General features: G+C 51.0%; 1 protein-coding gene across 1 annotated transcript in view; it reads right to left on the bottom strand.

Annotated features, from left to right (window-relative positions):
- Window positions 1-19,883, bottom strand: part of ABCC8 (ATP binding cassette subfamily C member 8) — a 434,375-nt gene that overhangs the window by 98,795 nt on the left and 315,697 nt on the right. Inside the window, exons 24-27 of the mRNA XM_069768187.1 lie at window positions 6,354-6,450; window positions 2,873-3,111; window positions 2,599-2,765; window positions 2,428-2,497 (exon numbers count right to left, since the gene is read on the bottom strand). Of these exons, the coding sequence (XP_069624288.1) occupies window positions 2,428-2,497; window positions 2,599-2,765; window positions 2,873-3,111; window positions 6,354-6,450 (573 nt within the window). The remainder of the gene's footprint in view (window positions 1-2,427; window positions 2,498-2,598; window positions 2,766-2,872; window positions 3,112-6,353; window positions 6,451-19,883) is intronic.

Below are 19,883 nucleotides of genomic sequence, written 5' to 3'. Positions count from 1 at the left end.
CACCAAGCAGCACAAACCTCCAACCAAGCACCACAGACCATCCGCCAAGTAGAGCAAACCTCCCGCTAACCAGCGCAAACCTCCCGCCAAGCAGCACAAACCTCCAACCAAGCACCACAGACCATCCGCCAAGTAGGGCACACCTCCCGCTAACCAGCGCAAACCTCCCACCAAGCAGCACAAACCTCCAACCAAGCACCACAGACCATCCGCCAAGTAGGGCAAACCTCCCGCTAAGCAGCGCAAACCTCCCGCCAAGCAGCACAAACCTCCAACCAAGCACCACAGACCATCCGCCAAGTAGGGCAAACCTCCCGCTAAGCAGCGCAAACCTCCCGCCAAGCAGCACAAACCTCCAACCAAGCACCACAGACCATCCGCCAAGTAGGGCAAACCTCCCGCTAACCAGCGCAAACCTCCCGCCAAGCAGCACAAACCTCCAACCAAGCACCACAGACCATCCGCCAAGTAGGGCAAACCTCCCGCTAAGCAGCGCAAACCTCCCGCCAAGCAGCACAAACCTCCAACCAATCACCACAGACCATCCGCCAAGTAGGGCAAACCTCCCACTAAGCAGCGCAAACCTCCCGCCAAGCAGCACAAACCTCCAACCAAGCACCACAGACCATCCGCCAAGTAGGGCAAACCTCCCGCTAACCAGCGCAAACCTTCCGCCAAGCAGCACAAACCTCCAACCAAGCACCACAGACCATCCGCCAAGATGGGCACACCTCCCGCTAAGCAGCGCAAACCTCCCACCAAGCAGCACAAACCTCCAACCAAGCACCACAGACCATCCGCCAAGTAGAGCAAACCTCCCGCTAACCAGCGCAAACCTCCCGCCAAGCAGCACAAACCTCCAACCAAGCACCACAGACCATCCGCCAAGTAGGGCACACCTCCCGCTAACCAGCGCAAACCTCCCACCAAGCAGCACAAACCTCCAACCAAGCACCACAGACCATCCGCCAAGTAGGGCAAACCTCCCGCTAAGCAGCGCAAACCTCCCGCCAAGCAGCACAAACCTCCAACCAAGCACCACAGACCATCCGCCAAGTAGGGCAAACCTCCCGCTAACCAGCGCAAACCTCCCGCCAAGCAGCACAAACCTCCAACCAAGCACCACAGACCATCCGCCAAGTAGGGCAAACCTCCCGCTAAGCAGCGCAAACCTCCCGCCAAGCAGCACAAACCTCCAACCAATCACCACAGACCATCCGCCAAGTAGGGCAAACCTCCCACTAAGCAGCGCAAACCTCCCGCCAAGCAGCACAAACCTCCAACCAAGCACCACAGACCATCCGCCAAGTAGGGCAAACCTCCCGCTAACCAGCGCAAACCTTCCGCCAAGCAGCACAAACCTCCAACCAAGCACCACAGACCATCCGCCAAGATGGGCACACCTCCCGCTAAGCAGCGCAAACCTCCCACCAAGCAGCACAAACCTCCAACCAAGCACCACAGACCATCCGCCAAGTAGAGCAAACCTCCCGCTAACCAGCGCAAACCTCCCGCCAAGCAGCACAAACCTCCAACCAAGCACCACAGACCATCCGCCAAGTAGGGCACACCTCCCGCTAACCAGCGCAAACCTCCCGCCAAGCAGCACAAACCTCCAACCAAGCACCACAGACCATCCGCCAAGTAGGGCACACCTCCCGCTAACCAGTGCAAACCTCCCGCCAAGCAGCACAAACCTCCAACCAAGCACCACAGACCATCCGCCAAACCTCCCGCCCCGCAGCATAAATCTCCAATCTTGCAGCGTAAACCTCCTACCACACAGTGTAAACCTCTCACCCCACAGCGTAAACCTCCCGCACCACAGAGCAAACCTCCTGCCCTACAGCGTAAATCTTCCACCCTGCAGGTTAAACCTCTCACCCCACAGCGTAACCCTCCCGCCCCGCAGCATAAACCTCTAACCACACAGCGTAAACCTCCCTCCCACAGTGTAAATCTTCTACCCCACAGCATAAACCAGCTGCCCCACAGCGTAAACCTCCACCTCGCAGCGTAAACCTCCACCTCGCAATGTAAATCTTCTACCCCACAGCGTAAACCTCCACCTCGCAGCGTAAACCTCCACCTTGCAGCGTAAACCTCCACCTCGCAGCGTAAACCTCCACCTCGCAGCGTAAACCTCCACCTCGCAATGTAAATCTTCTACCCCACAGCGTAAACCTCCACCTCGCAGCGTAAACCTCCACCTTGCAGCGTAAACCTCCCACCTCGCAGCGTAAACCTCCACCTTGCAGCGTAAACCTCCCACCTCGCATCATACACCTCCCGGGCAGCAGTCTTAACCTCTCGCCACTCAGTGTGAGCCTCGGGCCTTGGGCCTACTCCCGAGTCTGGGCTGCCTCACAGATAAGTAGATAGTCAGACCCCCTCCTTCATGTCCAACCATACCACTGTCCGCCATACCTGATCAATGGTGTTGAAGTCTGCAGAGAAACGGTTCAGGATGCTGCCCAGAGGTGTTGTCTCAAAAAACCTGTGGAGGAACCCAGAAAATTCAGGTCAGCAGTGAAGATCAGCAGCGTTAGCCCTGGTGGTCCCCTCTATTCGTGCGCTCCTCTTCCCCTCATGCTGCACCTCATGGGCGCCAGGATGATGGCATTTAGGAGACTGTTGTGCAGCTTCTTGGCAACACGCAGCCCAGTCCATTCCACAGCGATGGAGGTCGCAAGGCACATGATGATGGCGAGGCAGGACAGGACGCTGAACACCATGGAGTATGGAGAGTGGTCAAAGCTGCAGATCTGGGGAGAGAATGGGGTCAAAGTCCTGATAGATTGCACCAGCATTTAACTGCACAATCAAACCACAAGCGAGTCACAGTCATGACGCCTCAATTATTAGGGTTTACCTGCCCGATGCAGCCTGCGGATGAGGTGTTGGAGATCGCGTCTGATGTCCACTTCGCCAGCCAGAAATCAATGGCGACCAAGAGCGAATGCTTGAGGAGCTGAGAGAAGACGAGGATTGGGAGGAGCAGGATTCCTGCCGAGCTCAGGTATTTCCCGCAAGCTCGCCACGGCATCTTCGCCCGCTGGTGCAGAACCGAGGAAAGGTTGTCATCATCATCATCACTCTCCGAAATCTCTTCTGTGGAGGCAACATGACAGGAGAGGAGAACCTCCCTGCATTAAGAAACTGAGGATAGGATTCAGGGAGCAGACGAGAGAACCCCAGACTCAGGGAGCAGACGAGAGAACCCCGGACTCAGGGAGCAGACGAGAGAACCCCGGACTCAGGGAGCAGACGAGAGAACCCCGGACTCAGGGAGGAGATGAGAAAACCCCGGACTCAGGGAGCAGATGAGAGAACCCCGGACTCAGGGAGCAGACGAGAGAACCCCGGACTCAGGGAGCAGATGAGAGAACCCCAGACTCAGGGAGCAGACGAGAGAACCCCAGACTCAGGGAGCAGACGAGAGAACCCCGGACTCAGAGAGCAGATGAGAGAACCCCAGACTCAGGGAGCAGACGAGAGAACCCCAGACTCAGGGAGCAGACGAGAGAACCCCGGACTCAGAGAGCAGATGAGAGAACCCCAGACTCAGGGAGCAGACGAGAGAACCCCAGACTCAGGGAGCAGACGAGAGAACCCCGGACTCAGGGAGCAGACGAGAGAACCCCGGACTCAGGGAGCAGATGCGAGAACCCCCAGACTCAGGGAGCAGACGAGAGAACCCCAGACTCAGGGAGCAGATGAGAGAACCCCAGACTCAGGGAGCAGACGAGAGAACCCCAGACTCAGGGAGCAGACGAGAGAACCCCGGACTCAGAGAGCAGATGAGAGAACCCCAGACTCAGGGAGCAGACGAGAGAACCCCAGACTCAGGGAGCAGACGAGAGAACCCCAGACTCAGGGAGCAGACGAGAGACCCCCAGACTCAGGGAGCAGACGAGAGAACCCCGGACTCAGGGAGCAGACGAGAGAACCCCGGACTCAGGGAGCAGATGCGAGAACCCCGGACTCAGGGAGGAGATGAGAAAACCCCGGACTCAGGGAGCAGATGAGAGAACCCCGGACTCAGGGAGCAGATGAGAGAACCCCAGACTCAGGGAGCAGATGAGAGAACCCCAGACTCAGGGAGCAGACGAGAGAACCCCAGACTCAGGGAGCAGACGAGAGAACCCCAGACTCAGGGAGCAGACGAGAGAACCCCAGACTCAGGGAGCAGATGAGAGAACCCCAGACTCAGGGAGCAGACGAGAGAACCCCAGACTCAGGGAGCAGACGAGAGAACCCCGGACTCAGAGAGCAGATGAGAGAACCCCAGACTCAGGGAGCAGACGAGAGAACCCCAGACTCAGGGAGCAGACGAGAGAACCCCAGACTCAGGGAGCAGATGAGAGAACCCCAGACTCAGGGAGCAGACGAGAGAACCCCAGACTCAGGGAGCAGACGAGAGAACCCCAGACTCAGGGAGCAGATGAGAGAACCCCAGACTCAGGGAGCAGACGAGAGAACCCCAGACTCAGGGAGCAGACGAGAGAACCCTGGACTCAGAGAGCAGATGAGAGAACCCCGGACTCAGTGAGCAGACGAGAGACCCCCAGACTCAGGGAGCAGACAAGAGAACCCCGGACTAAGGGAGCAGACGAGAGAACCCCGGACTCAGGGAGCAGACGAGAGACCCCCAGACTCAGGGAGCAGACGAGAGAACCCCGGACTCAGGGAGCAGATGAGAGAACCCCGGACTCAGGGAGCAGACGAGAGAACCCCAGACTCAGGGAGCAGACGAGAGAACCCCGGACTAAGGGAGCAGACGAGAGAACCCCGGACTCAGGGAGCAGACGAGAGACCCCCAGACTCAGGGAGCAGACGAGAGAACCCCGGACTCAGGGAGCAGATGAGAGAACCCCGGACTCAGGGAGCAGATGAGAGAACCCCGGACTCAGGGAGCAGATAAGAGAACCCCAGACTCAGGGAGCAGACGAGAGACCCCCGGACTCAGGGAGCAGATGAGAGACCCCCAGACTCAGGGAGCAGATGAGAGAACCCCGGACTCAGGGAGCAGATGAGAGAACCCCGGACTCAGGGAGCAGATAAGAGAACCCCAGACTCAGGGAGCAGACGAGAGACCCCCAGACTCAGGGAGCAGACGAGAGACCCCCAGACTCAGGGAGCAGATGAGAAAACCCCAGACTCAGGGAGCAGACGAGAGAACCCCAGACTCAGGGAGCAGACGAGAGAACCCCAGACTCAGGGAGCAGACGAGAGAACCCCAGACTCAGAGAGCAGACGAGAGAACCCCAGACTCAGGGAGCAGACGAGAGAACCCCGGACTCAGAGAGCAGATGAGAGAACCCCGGACTCAGTGAGCAGACGAGAGACCCCCAGACTCAGGGAGCAGACGAGAGAACCCCGGACTAAGGGAGCAGACGAGAGAACCCCGGACTCAGGGAGCAGACGAGAGACCCCCAGACTCAGGGAGCAGACGAGAGAACCCCGGACTCAGGGAGCAGACGAGAGAACCCCGGACTCAGGGAGCAGACGAGAGAACCCCAGACTCAGGGAGCAGACGAGAGAACCCCGGACTAAGGGAGCAGACGAGAGAACCCCGGACTCAGGGAGCAGACGAGAGACCCTCAGACTCAGGGAGCAGACGAGAGAACCCCGGACTCAGGGAGCAGATGAGAGAACCCCGGACTCAGGGAGCAGATGAGAGAACCCCGGACTCAGGGAGCAGATAAGAGAACCCCAGACTCAGGGAGCAGACGAGAGACCCCCGGACTCAGGGAGCAGATGAGAGACCCCCAGACTCAGGGAGCAGATGAGAGAACCCCGGACTCAGGGAGCAGATGAGAGAACCCCGGACTCAGGGAGCAGATAAGAGAACCCCAGACTCAGGGAGCAGACGAGAGACCCCCAGACTCAGGGAGCAGACGAGAGACCCCCAGACTCAGGGAGCAGATGAGAGAACCCCGGACTCAGGGAGCAGATGAGAGAACCCCGGACTCAGGGAGCAGATAAGAGAACCCCAGACTCAGGGAGCAGATGAGAGACCCTGGACTCAGGGAGCAGACGAGAGAACCCCGGACTCAGGGAGCAGATGAGAGACCCCGGACTCAGGGAGCAGACGAGAGAACCCCAGACCCAGCAAGCAGACGAGAGACCCCCGGACTCAGGGAGCAGATGAGAGACCCCCGGACTCAGGGAGCAGACGAGAGACCTCCAGACTCAGGGAGCAGATGAGAGAACCCCGGACTCAGGGAGCAGATGAGAGAACCCCGGACTCAGGGAGCAGATGAGAGAACCCCGGACTCAGTGACCAACAATATGTTGTGCTCATCAGTCAGCAGGACACCTAGCTTCTCCTCGCAGACCCTCCCACTGACCTTCATCTTCCTCGTCGTCCCCCAGCAACGTTTCCCCGGTGCACACTGGTCTCTTCATATTCTTCCTCTCCACTGGAGTCTTCCTCTCTGTGATTTCCTGCAAAAAAACAGTCACAATCAGACATGGATTGTGACAGGCACCACCCAGGTGGCATAAGTCTGGTGTAGAATAGATTGTTAGAGTTTGAAGGGACCTCCAGGGTCATCAGCACCCCCGGGGTCCTCGTGTCCAACCCCCTACTCAATGCAGGACTCACTAAACCATTTCAGACAGATGTCTGTCCAGTCTCTGAAGACTTCCATTGAAGGAGAACTCACCACCTCTCGTGGCTGCCTCTTCCACTCATTGATCACCCTCACTGTCTCCCTTCTAATATCTAATCTGTATCTTCTCCCTTCGGTTTCTTCCATTGCTTCTCGTGTTTCCATGTGCAAATGAGAATAAGGACGTGTTAATCATATGGAATGGTGACTAGGTGTTATGTTTGCTAATGACAGGTGTTATGAAGGCAATCCAGAAACACAGTGTGCTTAGCGATCAGAGCGCACACAGTGATCTGACAAATACCCAAAAATACAAGAACGAGCTCTGAGACGTGGAAACTCTGTAGACTGCACACCTGATCCTATCCTAAACACAACTAAAAGCGGCTGTGGATTGCGCCTAACAACTACCTAGGCAACTCGGCACAGCCTAAGAAACTAGCTAGCCTGAAGATAGAAAAATAGGCCTGACTTGCCCCAGAGAAATTCCCCAAAGGAAAAGGCAGCCCCCCACATATAATGACTGTGAGTAAGATGAAAAGACAAAACGTAGGGATGAAATAGATTCAGCAAAGTGGGGCCCGATATTTTAGGACAGAGCGAGGACAGTAAAGCGAACTTTGCAGTCTACAAAAAACCCTAAAGCAAAACCACGCAAAGGGGGCAAAAAAAAACCCACCGTGCCGAACTAACGGCACGGCGGTACACCCTTTGCGTCTCAGAGCTTCCAGCAAAACAAAAGACAAGCTGGACAGAAAAAAAGCAACAAAAAGCAAAAAGCACTTAGCTATACAGAGCAGCAGGTCACAGGAACAATCAGGAGAAGCTCAGATCCAACACTGAAACATTGACAAGGAGCAAGGATAGCAGCATCAGGCGGAGTTAAGTAATGAAGCAGTTAACGAGCTCACCAGAACACCTGAGGGAGGAAGCTCAGAAGCTGCAGTACCACTTGTGACCACAGGAGTGAATTCAGCCACAGAATTCACAACAGTACCCCCCCCCTTGAGGAGGGGTCACCGAACCCTCACCAGAGCCCCCAGGCCGACCAGGATGAGCCGCATGAAAGGCACGAACAAGATCGGAAGCATGAACATCAGAGGCAAAAACCCAGGAATTATCTTCCTGAGCATAACCCTTCCATTTAACCAGATACTGGAGTTTCCGTCTAGAAACACAAGAATCCAAAATCTTCTCCACAATATACTCCAATTCCCCCTCCACCAAAACCGGGGCAGGAGGCTCAACAGATGGAACCATAGGTGCCACGTATCTCCGCAACAACGACCTATGGAATACATTATGTATGGAAAAGGAGTCTGGGAGGGTCAAACGAAAAGACACAGGATTGAGAACCTCAGAAATCCTATACGGACCAATAAAACGAGGTTTAAATTTAGGAGAGGAAACCTTCATAGGAATATGACGAGAAGATAACCAAACCAGATCCCCAACACGAAGTCGGGGACCCACACGGCGTCTGCGATTAGCGAAAAGTTGAGCTTTCTCCTGGGACAAGATCAAATTGTCCACTACCTGAGTCCAGATCTGCTGCAACCTATCCACCACAGAATCCACACCAGGACAGTCCGAAGACTCAACCTGTCCTGAAGAGAAACGAGGATGGAACCCAGAATTGCAAAAAAATGGAGAAACCAAGGTAGCCGAGCTGGCCCGATTATTAAGGGCGAACTCAGCCAACGGCAAAAAGGACACCCAATCATCCTGGTCTGCAGAAACAAAACATCTCAGATATGTTTCCAAGGTCTGATTGGTTCGTTCGGTCTGGCCATTAGTCTGAGGATGGAAAGCCGAGGAAAAGGATAGGTCAATGCCCATCCTACCACAAAAGGCTCGCCAAAACCTTGAAACAAACTGGGAACCTCTGTCAGAAACAATATTCTCAGGAATGCCATGCAACCGAACCACATGCTGAAAGAACAAAGGTACCAAATCAGAGGAGGAAGGCAATTTAGCCAAGGGCACCAGATGGACCATTTTAGAAAAGCGATCACAGACCACCCAAATGACTGACATCTTTTGAGAAACGGGAAGGTCAGAAATGAAATCCATCGAAATATGTGTCCAAGGCCTCTTTGGGACCGGCAAGGGCAAAAGCAACCCACTGGCACGAGAACAGCAGGGCTTAGCCCTAGCACAAATCCCACAGGACTGCACAAAAGTACGTACATCCCGTGACAGAGATGGCCACCAGAAGGATCTAGCCACTAACTCTCTGGTACCAAAGATTCCAGGATGACCAGCCAACACCGAACAATGAAGTTCAGAGATAAGTTTATTAGTCCACCTATCAGGGACGAACAGTTTCTCTGCTGGACAACGATCAGGTTTATTCGCCTGAAATTTTTGCAGCACCCGCCGCAAATCAGGGGAGATGGCAGACACAATGACTCCTTCCTTGAGGATACCCGCTGGCTCAGATAAACCCGGAGAGTCGGGCACAAAACTCCTAGACAGAGCATCCGCCTTCACATTTTTAGAGCCCGGAAGGTACGAAATCACAAAGTCGAAGTGGGCAAAAAATAACGACCAACGGGCCTGTCTAGGATTCAAGCGCTTGGCAGACTCGAGATAAGTCAAGTTCTTATGATCAGTCAATACCACCACGCGATGCTTAGCTCCTTCAAGCCAATGACGCCACTCCTCGAATGCCCACTTCATGGCCAGCAACTCTCGATTGCCCACATCATAATTACGCTCAGCGGGCGAAAACTTCCTGGAAAAGAAAGCACATGGTTTCATCACTGAGCAATCAGAACCTCTCTGTGACAAAACCGCCCCTGCTCCAATCTCAGAAGCATCAACCTCGACCTGGAACGGAAGAGAAACATCTGGCTGACACAACACAGGGGCAGAACAAAAACGACGCTTCAACTCCTGAAAAGCTTCCACAGCAGCAGAAGACCAATTAACCAAATCAGCACCCTTCTTGGTCAAATCAGTCAATGGTTTGGCAATGCTAGAAAAATTACAGATGAAGCGACGATAAAAATTAGCAAAGCCCAGGAACTTTTGCAGACTTTTCAGAGATGTCGGCTGAATCCAATCCTGGATGGCTTGGACCTTAACTGGATCCATCTCGATAGTAGAAGGGGTAAAGATGAACCCCAAAAATGAAACTTTCTGCACACCGAAGAGACACTTTGATCCCTTCACAAACAAAGAGTTAGCACGCAGGACCTGAAAAACCATTCTGACCTGCTTCACATGAGACTCCCAATCATCTGAGAAGATCAAAATGTCATCCAAGTAAACAATCAGGAATTTATCCAGATACTCACGGAAGATGTCATGCATAAAAGACTGAAACACAGATGGAGCATTGGCAAGTCCGAACGGCATCACTAGATACTCAAAATGACCCTCGGGCATATTGAATGCAGTTTTCCATTCATCTCCTTGCCTGATTCTCACCAGATTATACGCACCACGAAGATCTATCTTAGTGAACCAACTAGCCCCCTTAATCCGAGCAAACAAGTCAGATAACAATGGCAAGGGATACTGAAATTTAACAGTGATCTTATTAAGAAGGCGGTAATCAATACACGGTCTCAGCGAACCATCCTTCTTGGCTACAAAGAAGAACCCTGCTCCCAGTGGTGATGACGATGGGCGAATATGTCCCTTCTCCAGGGATTCCTTCACATAACTGCGCATAGCGGCGTGTTCGGGCACGGATAAATTAAATAATCGACCTTTAGGGAATTTACTACCAGGAATCAAATTGATAGCACAATCACAATCCCTATGCGGAGGTAGAGCATCGGACTTGGGCTCTTCAAATACATCCTGATAATCAGACAAGAACTCTGGGACCTCAGAAGGGGTGGATGACGAAATCGACAAAAATGGAACATCACCATGTACCCCCTGACAACCCCAGCTGGATACCGACATAGAGTTCCAATCCAATACTGGATTATGGACCTGTAGCCATGGCAACCCCAACACGACCACATCATGCAGATTATGCAACACCAGAAAGCGAATAACCTCCTGATGTGCAGGAGCCATGCACATGGTCAGCTGGGCCCAGTATTGAGGTTTATTCTTGGCCAAAGGTGTAGCATCAATTCCTCTCAATGGAATAGGACACCGCAAAGGCTCCAAGAAAAACCCACAACGTTTAGCATAATCCAAATCCATCAGATTCAGGGCAGCGCCCGAATCCACAAACGCCATGACAGAAAACGACGACAAAGAGCATATCAAGGTAATGGACAGAAGGAATTTGGACTGTACAGTACCAATGACGGCAGACCTAGCGGACCGCTTAGTGCGCTTAGGACAATTAGAGATAGCATGAGTGGAATCACCACAGTAGAAACACAGACCATTCAGACGTCTGTATTCCTGCCGTTCAACTCTAGTCATAGTCCTATCGCACTGCATAGGCTCTGGTTTAACCTCAGGCAGTACCGCCAAATGGTGCACAGATTTACGCTCGCGCAAGCGTCGACCGATCTGAATGGCCAAAGACAAAGACTCATTCAAACCAGCAGGCATAGGAAATCCCACCATGACATCCTTAAGAGCCTCAGAGAGACCCTTTCTGAACAAAGCTGCCAGCGCAGATTCATTCCACTGAGTGAGTACTGACCATTTCCTAAATTTCTGACAATATACTTCTATATCATCCTGACCCTGGCACAAAGCCAGCAAATTTTTCTCAGCCTGATCCACTGAATTAGGCTCATCGTACAGCAATCCGAGCGCCAGGAAAAACGCATCGACACTACTCAATGCAGGGTCTCCTGGCGCAAGAGAAAATGCCCAGTCTTGAGGGTCGCCGCGCAAAAAAGAAATAATAATCAAAACCTGTTGAATAAGATTACCAGAAGAATGAGGTTTCAAGGGCAGAAATAGCTTACAATTATTTTTGAAACTTAGAAACTTAGTTCTATCTCCAAAAAACAAATCAGGAATAGGAATTCTTGGTTCTAACATAGATTTCTGATCAATAGTATCTTGAATTTTTTGTACATTTATCACGAGATTATCCATTGAAGAGCACAGACCCTGAATATCCATGTCCACACCTGTGTCCAGAATCACCCAAATGTCTAGGGGGAAAAAAAAAAGTGAACACAGAGCAGAAAAAAAAAAAAAAAATGATGTCAGAACTTTTTCTTTCCCTCTATTGAGAATCATTAGTTTGGCTCCTTGTACTGTAATGTTTGCTAATGACAGGTGTTATGAAGGCAATCCAGAAACACAGTGTGCTTAGCGATCAGAGCGCACACAGTGATCTGACAAATACCCAAAAATACAAGAACGAGCTCTGAGACGTGGAAACTCTGTAGACTGCACACCTGATCCTATCCTAAACACAACTAAAAGCGGCTGTGGATTGCGCCTAACAACTACCTAGGCAACTCGGCACAGCCTAAGAAACTAGCTAGCCTGAAGATAGAAAAATAGGCCTGACTTGCCCCAGAGAAATACCCCAAAGGAAAAGGCAGCCCCCCACATATAATGACTGTGAGTAAGATGAAAAGACAAAACGTAGGGATGAAATAGATTCAGCAAAGTGGGGCCCGATATTCTAGGACAGAGCGAGGACAGTAAAGCGAACTTTGCAGTCTACAAAAAACCCTAAAGCAAAACCACGCAAAGGGGGCAAAAAAAAACCCACCGTGCCGAACTAACGGCACGGCGGTACACCCTTTGCGTCTCAGAGCTTCCAGCAAAACAAAAGACAAGCTGGACAGAAAAAAAGCAACAAAAAAGCAAAAAGCACTTAGCTATACAGAGCAGCAGGTCACAGGAACAATCAGGAGAAGCTCAGATCCAACACTGAAACATTGACAAGGAGCAAGGATAGCAGCATCAGGCGGAGTTAAGTAATGAAGCAGTTAACGAGCTCACCAGAACACCTGAGGGAGGAAGCTCAGAAGCTGCAGTACCACTTGTGACCACAGGAGTGAATTCAGCCACAGAATTCACAACACTAGGGTTGAGCGACTTTTAGTTTTTTTAGAGTCGAATCGGGTTTCGCGAAACCCGACTATCTGAAAAGTCGAGTGAAATCGGCCGATTATCGCGAAAAGTCGGGGATCGATCGAAACACGAAACCCAATGCAAGTCAATGGGGGAGCATAGTCGGCATTGAGTGGAGGCCAGGAAAACACCTACAGAGCCCATTTTAATGGCAAAAACATCCATTCTTGTTACTGAAGCTTGTCAATCTTAATTTACCTTATAATAATAGTTAGGCATTGGAAATTGGGGGTCATTTGGCTAAAGTTGTGGGGGGTAGGGCTGGTTCAAGTATTTAGTGGGCCCAGGTAATCTGGACCACCTCAGGGCAGTGGAGCAGGGAGAGGTAAGTATTTCAACTTTGCAAGTGCTGTGATCCTGAGCAAGCAGGGGGAGCCCACTCATTGGCACTGGCACAGGGCCCCTCAAAGTACGGCGTAGTGTTTGACGGTGGGGGCGCCTCCCACTGACAGCGACACTTTTGCGTACTATGAGGGGCCCTGTGCCAGTGACGTCGCCAACGAGTATTCTCCCCCCCCACCTGATGAAGGAACCTGCACTTTCATCTGCACCTTCCTCTTTGTCCCCGTGTAAGGTGGTATAGTATGCTGGAAGGGGAACCTGACTTTCAGCAGGGTCAGATTCTGGCTGTGTAGAGAGCAAGGGGAATGTAGCGGTCTGGGTCAATGTACCAGCAGAGTCATCTAGCACTGGCTAGGCAATGGGCAGGATGAGGAGGAAACACAGATTTAGTCCCAAATACAAAAGTAGGCTAAATGCAGTTCAAAATTGGTAACAGGACTAAACAGGCGGCATTGCTTTGTTCAGTGGAGGACAACTGTAATGAGAGGCTGACACAGTGAGTAGGCCCAAATCAGTAAGTAGTCTAAATGCAGTTCAAAATTGGTAACAGTAGTAAACAGGCGGCACAGCTTTGTTCAGTGGAGGAGAACAGCAAGAAGCGGCAGACACCGTTAGTAGGCCCCAACCAAACTAGTAGGCCAAATGCAGTGTAATATTAACAACTACTTAACGAGAGCCTGAAGATTAAAGTTCAGGACAGGAAACCAGGAGAAGAGCAAGGAGCGGCAGACACCGTTAGTAGGCCCCAACCAAACTAGTAGGCCAAATGCAGTGTTATATTAACAACTACTTAATGAGATCCTGAAGATCGAAGTTCAGGACAGGAAACCAGGAGAACAACAAGGAGCAGCAGACACCGTTAGTAGGCCCCAACCAAACTAGTAGCCCCACTGCATTTGTTCCATTTAACAACTATTTAACAAGAGCCTGAAGATAGAAGCTCAGGAAAGGCAACCAGGAGAACACTTTGGAGCGGCAGACACTGTTAGTAGGCCCCAACCAAACTTGGAGCCCCACTGCATTTGTTCCATTTAACAACTATTTAACAAGAGCCTGAAGATAGAAGCTCAGGAAAGGCAACCAGGAGAACACCTTGGAGCGGCAGACACCGTTAGTAGTCCCCAACCAAACTAGTTGCCCCACTGCATTTGTTCCATTTAACAACTATTTAACAAGAGCCTGAAGATAGAAGCTCAGGAAAGGCAACCAGGAGAACACCTTGGAGCGGCAGACACTGTTAGTAGGCCCCAACCAAACTAGTAGCCCCACTGCATTTGTTCCATTTAACAACTATTTAACAAGAGCCTGAAGATAGAAGCTCAGGAAAGGCACCCAGGAGAACACCTTGGAGCGGCAGACACCGTTAGTAGGCCCCAACCAAACTTGGAGCCCCACTGCATTTGTTCCATTCAACAACTATTTAACAAGAGCCTGAAGATAGAAGGTCAGGAAAGGCAACCAGGAGAACACCTTGGAGCGGCAGACACCGTTAGTAGGCCCCAACCAAACTAGTAGCCCCACTGCAGTTTTAAAATTCCGACAATTGCAGGTCATTTTTTTTAAGAGGACAGCTATATTGAGTGGCACAGACAGACACTGCTAGTAGGCCTTACACCACAAAGTTGGCTCGATGCAGGTTTAAAAAAGGTTACATGGGTACACAGGCAGCATTGGTGTGGTCAGTGGAGGACTATTGGAAGGAGGGACCGCAGACAGACTTAGTAGGCCTAAAATAAAAAAAGTAGACTCAATGCAGTTTCAATTATCTTGCAGGGGTACACAGGCAGCATTGGTGTGGTCAGCGGAGGACTATTGGAAGGAGTGTCTGACACAGTTAGTACTCCAAAATAATACCTAGATGTTAATGTCTCACAAAAAAAACAAAACAAAACAAAAAAAGGGTGGCATACTTAGGTACAGGGGTGGGCTCCTCTGCTGACTCTCAGACATTGTTATTTGGCGCAAAGTATTTACTGGTGTAAATGTAGGACAGGGCCCCAGAATATTTTAACTAGCATCATACATGTCAACAAATTGGTATTGTCAGTGCCAGGCATTGAAGGATTTCACCGCATAGACTAAAAAGCGGTGGAGCTGTGAGAGATAATTTTGCAAGTGGTAGAGCACAGTTTGAGCTGGGGGGTGGGGGTCAATCTCTCGTGCCCGGCGGTACTGGCCCAGGGCCCCTCATGTTACAACGGTGTGTCTGACATTGGATGCGCGCCACCACCGCCAGAGACACTTTATTGTACTATGAAGGACCCGGTGCCAGTGCTGTCGACCTAAAGTGGGCACACCCACCTCTTCAGACAAACGGCACTCTCACGGGTGCTTGCGCAAAGTGGCGAGACCATGGCCCCGTGGGGGGAGTTAGCCCATTTAGGGAGGTGTAAACATGTCGTATGCTAGACATACAGCAGCTGCAAATGGAGAAATTGGAACACTCAGTAAGACCAGTTCAAAAGCAAGACCTTTTTAAAGGAAAGCTAGGTGTCAGCCGGGAAAGGTGGGGCAAAATAATTAGAAATCCATAAGTGGTTCATTTTAATGAAGGTTAGATCACCAACATTTTGGGTAGCCAGACGAGTCCTTTTTTCGGTCAGTATTGAACCAGCAGCACTGAATACTCGTTCTGATAGCACACTAGCTGCTGGGCAAGCGAGCTCCTGCAATGCATATTCGGACAATTCAGGCCAGGTGTCTATTTTGGATGCCCAGTAATCAAATGGGAATGACGTGTGAGGGAGAACATCGATAGGGGAGGAAAAATAGTTAGTAACCATACTGGACAAATGTTGTCTCCTGTCACTTTGAATTGATGCTGCAGTACCTGTCCTGTCTGCGGTCATTGCGAAATCACTCCACAACCTGGTCAGAAAACCCCTCTGTCCAACGCCGCTTCTGATTTGTGCACCTCTAACACCTCTGCCCTGTTGCCCCCTGCAGCTCGTGTGAAAACCATCACCGGTGCTGTGTGCTGGGAATGCCAGAATCAAACGGTCAACAAGAGTTGCTTGTTTGGTAGCCAATATTTGCTCATGGTTCTCATGTGGCATGATATTTTGTAATTTCCCTTTATATCGTGGATCCAGGAGGCAGGCCAACCAGTAATCGTCATCGGTCATCATTTTTATAATGCGGGGGTCCCTTTTTAGGATACGCAAGGCATAATCCGCCATGTGGGCCAATGTTCCAGTTGTCAATTCACTGCTTGTGCTGGGTTGAGGAGCACTTTTGGGCAAATCAACGTCACTTGCCTCCCTCAAAAACCCTGAACCTGGCCTTGCACGCCACCAGTTTCTATTGCCCCCTGAGAAGCTTCCTCATCCAAAAAATTCTCATCCCCATCATCCTCCTCCTCTTCACCCGCCACCTCGTCCAGTAGACTTCTCTGACCAGACAATGGCTGACTGTCATCATGGCTTCCCTCGTCCTCGGCTGCAGACGCCTGCTCCTTTATGTGCGTCAAACTTTGCATCAGCAGACGCATTAGGGGGATGCTCATGCTTATTATGGCGTTGTCTGCACTAACCAGCCGTGTGCATTCCTCAATCTTGTAGCTTCGACCACTGCACACCTGACAACTCCATGTCTGCCATCCAACTGCCTGCCCGTGTATGTGTATCCTCCCACAAATACATAACAGCACGTCTCTGTTCGCACAGTCTCTGAAGCATGTGCAGTGTGGAGATCCACCTTGTTGCAACATCGATGATTAGGCGATGCTGGGGAAGGTTCAAAGATCGCTGATGGCTCTGCATACGGCTGGAGTGTACGGGCGACCGGCGGATGTGCGAGCAAAGTCTGCGCACCTTCAGGAGCAGGTCGGGTAACCCCGGATAACTTTTCAGGAAGCACTGCACCACCAGGTTTAAGGTGTGAGCCAGGCAAGGAATGTGTTTCAGTTGTGAAAGGGCTATGGCAGCCATAAAATTCCTTCCGTTATCACTCACTACCTTGCCTGCCTCAAGATGTACACTGCCCAGCCATGACTGAGTTTCTTGCTGCAAGAACTCGGACAGAACTTCCGCGGTGTGTCTGTTGTCACCCAAACACTTCATAGCCAATACAGCCTGCTGACGCTTGCCAGTAGCTGCCCCATAATGGGACACCTCCTGTGCAACAGTGGCAGCTGCGGATGGAGTGGTTGTGCGACTGCGTTCTGTGGACGAGCTCTCACTTCTGCTGGAGGACGAGGAGGAGGAGGGGGGGGCCAAGGCCTACAGCCAACTGTTTCCTAGACCGTGGGCTAGGCAGAACTGTCCCAATATTGCTGTCCCCTGTGGACCCTGCATCCACTACACTAACCCAGTGTGCCGTGATGGACACGTAACGCCCCTGGCCATGCCTACTGGTTCATGCATCTGTTGTCAGGTGCACCTTTGTACTCACAGATTGCCTGAGTGCATGGACAATGCGGTCTTTTACATGCTGGTGGAGGGCTGGGATGGCTTTTCTCGAAAAGAAGTGTCGACTGGGTAGCTCGTAGCGTGGTACAGCGTAGTCCATCAGGGCTTTGAAAGCTTCGCTTTCAACTAACCGGTAGGGCATCATCTCTAACGAGATTATTCTAGCAGTGTGGGCGTTCAAACCCTGTGTACGTGGATGAGAGGATGAGTACTTCCTTTTCCTAACGAGAGTCTCTTGTAGGGTGAGATGGACTGGAGAGCTGCATGTGGTGGAACTAGCGGGGGTGCCGGTGGACATGGCAGACTGAGAGAGGGTTGGTGATGATGATATTCTTGGAGTTGGCCTACATACAGTGTTTCCTACCAAGAACCTGGTGATTCCCTGACTGCTTTGGCCTTGCGACGAATCCTCCACATTTGCTGCAGGTGGTGCGGTTAACGGTGGGCTTACAGTGAGGGAAGAGATGTAGCGTTGCTGACTAGCTTCATTGTGAGAGGGTGCAACAACGTTAAGGGACGTTTGGTAGTTAGTCCAGGCTTGCAAGTGCATGGTGATTAAATGTCTACGCATGCAACTTGTATTTAGATTTTTAACATTCTGACCTCTTCTGAAGGTCCTTGAACATTTCTTACAGATGACTTTGCACTGATCATTTGGATCTTGGTTAAAAAAATGCCAGACTGCACTCTTCCTACTATCGGATACCTTTTCAGGCATTGCGCACTGAGCTACTTTAACCGGATGGCCACGCTGTCCTACAACTGGTTTTGGTTTTGCCACACGTTTTTGGCCAGATACGGGTCTGCCAGATGGAACCTGTTGCGATGTTGATGCCTGCTGCGGCTCCTCCTCCGCTTCAGAGCTACTGCCGCCTGCACCCTGTTCCCCCAATGGCCAATGGCTGCCAATCGGGGTCAACAACTAGGTCATCTATGACCTCTTCTTCTATGTCCTGTGCACCTTCCTCTGTGTCACCATGTAAGCCGGTGCTATAGCGTTCGTGACGGGGCTCCATAGTCTCATCAGGGTCAGATTCTGGATCAGTACACTGCGAGGGCAATGTTGTGATCTGAGTCAAAGGAACAGCATAATAATCAGGCTGTGGCTGTGCATCTGTGCACTTCATGTCCGATTCATCTTGTAATGGGCATGGCCTGTTAACAATTTCCCTTTCTAACCCAGGAACGGTATGTGTAAAGAGCTCCATGGAGTAACCCGTTGTGTCGCCTGACGCATCCTTCTCTGTTGTTCTGGGTGAAGGACACAAGGAAGCGACTTGTCCCTGACCGGGAACATCTACTGACGACGTGCTGCTTTTACATTTTGCACTTTCCGAAGAGGAGGCAAAAGAGCTAGAGGCAGAGACAGCAAGGAAAGCCAAAACTTGTTCCTGCTGCTCCGGCTTTAAAAGCGGTTTTCCTACTCCCAGAAAAGGGAGCGTTTGAGGCCTTGTGTAGCCAGACGATGACGGTGGCTGAACAACTCAAGACTTAGGTGCTATATTGCTTTTCCCACGACCACCTGATGCTCCACCACCACTACCATCATTACCAGCTGGCAATAGCTGCCCACGGCCACGACCTCTTCGACCAGACTTCCTCATTCTTGGAAATATGTAACCAAACTAACAAACGGTATTTGGTACTGTAAAACCAGTTACAAGGTGGACGCAAAATTGTTGTGAATTTAAATCTCCCTTTATAGGTGTGTGAGACTGCAGGGAAAATCAGGCCCACTGTATTACAGTACACAGCTTCAGTGGCAGAAAGTGGATGACAGATATGCCACTAACAGGACTGACGCAGATGCACACACTGGAAATAAAAATCTCCCCTTATTTTTTTTATATGGGAGACTAGTGAATAAATCTGGCCCACTGTATTACAGTATAGTTTCTGTGGCAGAAAATGACTGACAGATAACACAGACTGGACTGGCACAGATGCACAGATTTGCCAATATTAATCTCCCCTTTTTGTATGGGAGACTAGTGAATAAATCTGGCCCACTGTTTTACAGTATAGTTTCTGTGGCAGAAAATGACTGACAGATAACACAGACTGGACTGGCACTGATTGGCAATATAAATCTCCCTTTTTAGGTGTGGGACAGTGCAGAAAAATACAGGCCCACTGTTTCACACTACACAGTTTCAGGGGCAGAAAGTGGCTTGAAGATATATATATATATATATATATATATATATATATATATATATATAAAAAAGGGACTGTACTACAATTACTATCTCCCTACAGTAATCTCAGAAAAGTATGGCAGTCAGCAATAAAAAGGACTGCTGCACACAAAAGTGTGGACAAACAAACAAGATAACTGTGCAGAAAGGAAGGAGCAACAGGATTTGTGCTTTGAAAAAAGCAGTTGGTTTGCACAGCGGCGTACAAACAGCAATGCAGCTATCAGGGAGCCTTCTAGGGCAGCCCAATGAGCTACAGCGCTGAGGAACAAAAATCTGGCCTCCACTGTCCC

The sequence above is a fragment of the Ranitomeya imitator genome, chromosome 5 (genome assembly GCF_032444005.1).
Source record: "Ranitomeya imitator isolate aRanImi1 chromosome 5, aRanImi1.pri, whole genome shotgun sequence".
NCBI lineage: Eukaryota > Metazoa > Chordata > Amphibia > Anura > Dendrobatidae > Ranitomeya > Ranitomeya imitator.
This window is presented reverse-complemented; position numbering and strand designations above follow the sequence as displayed.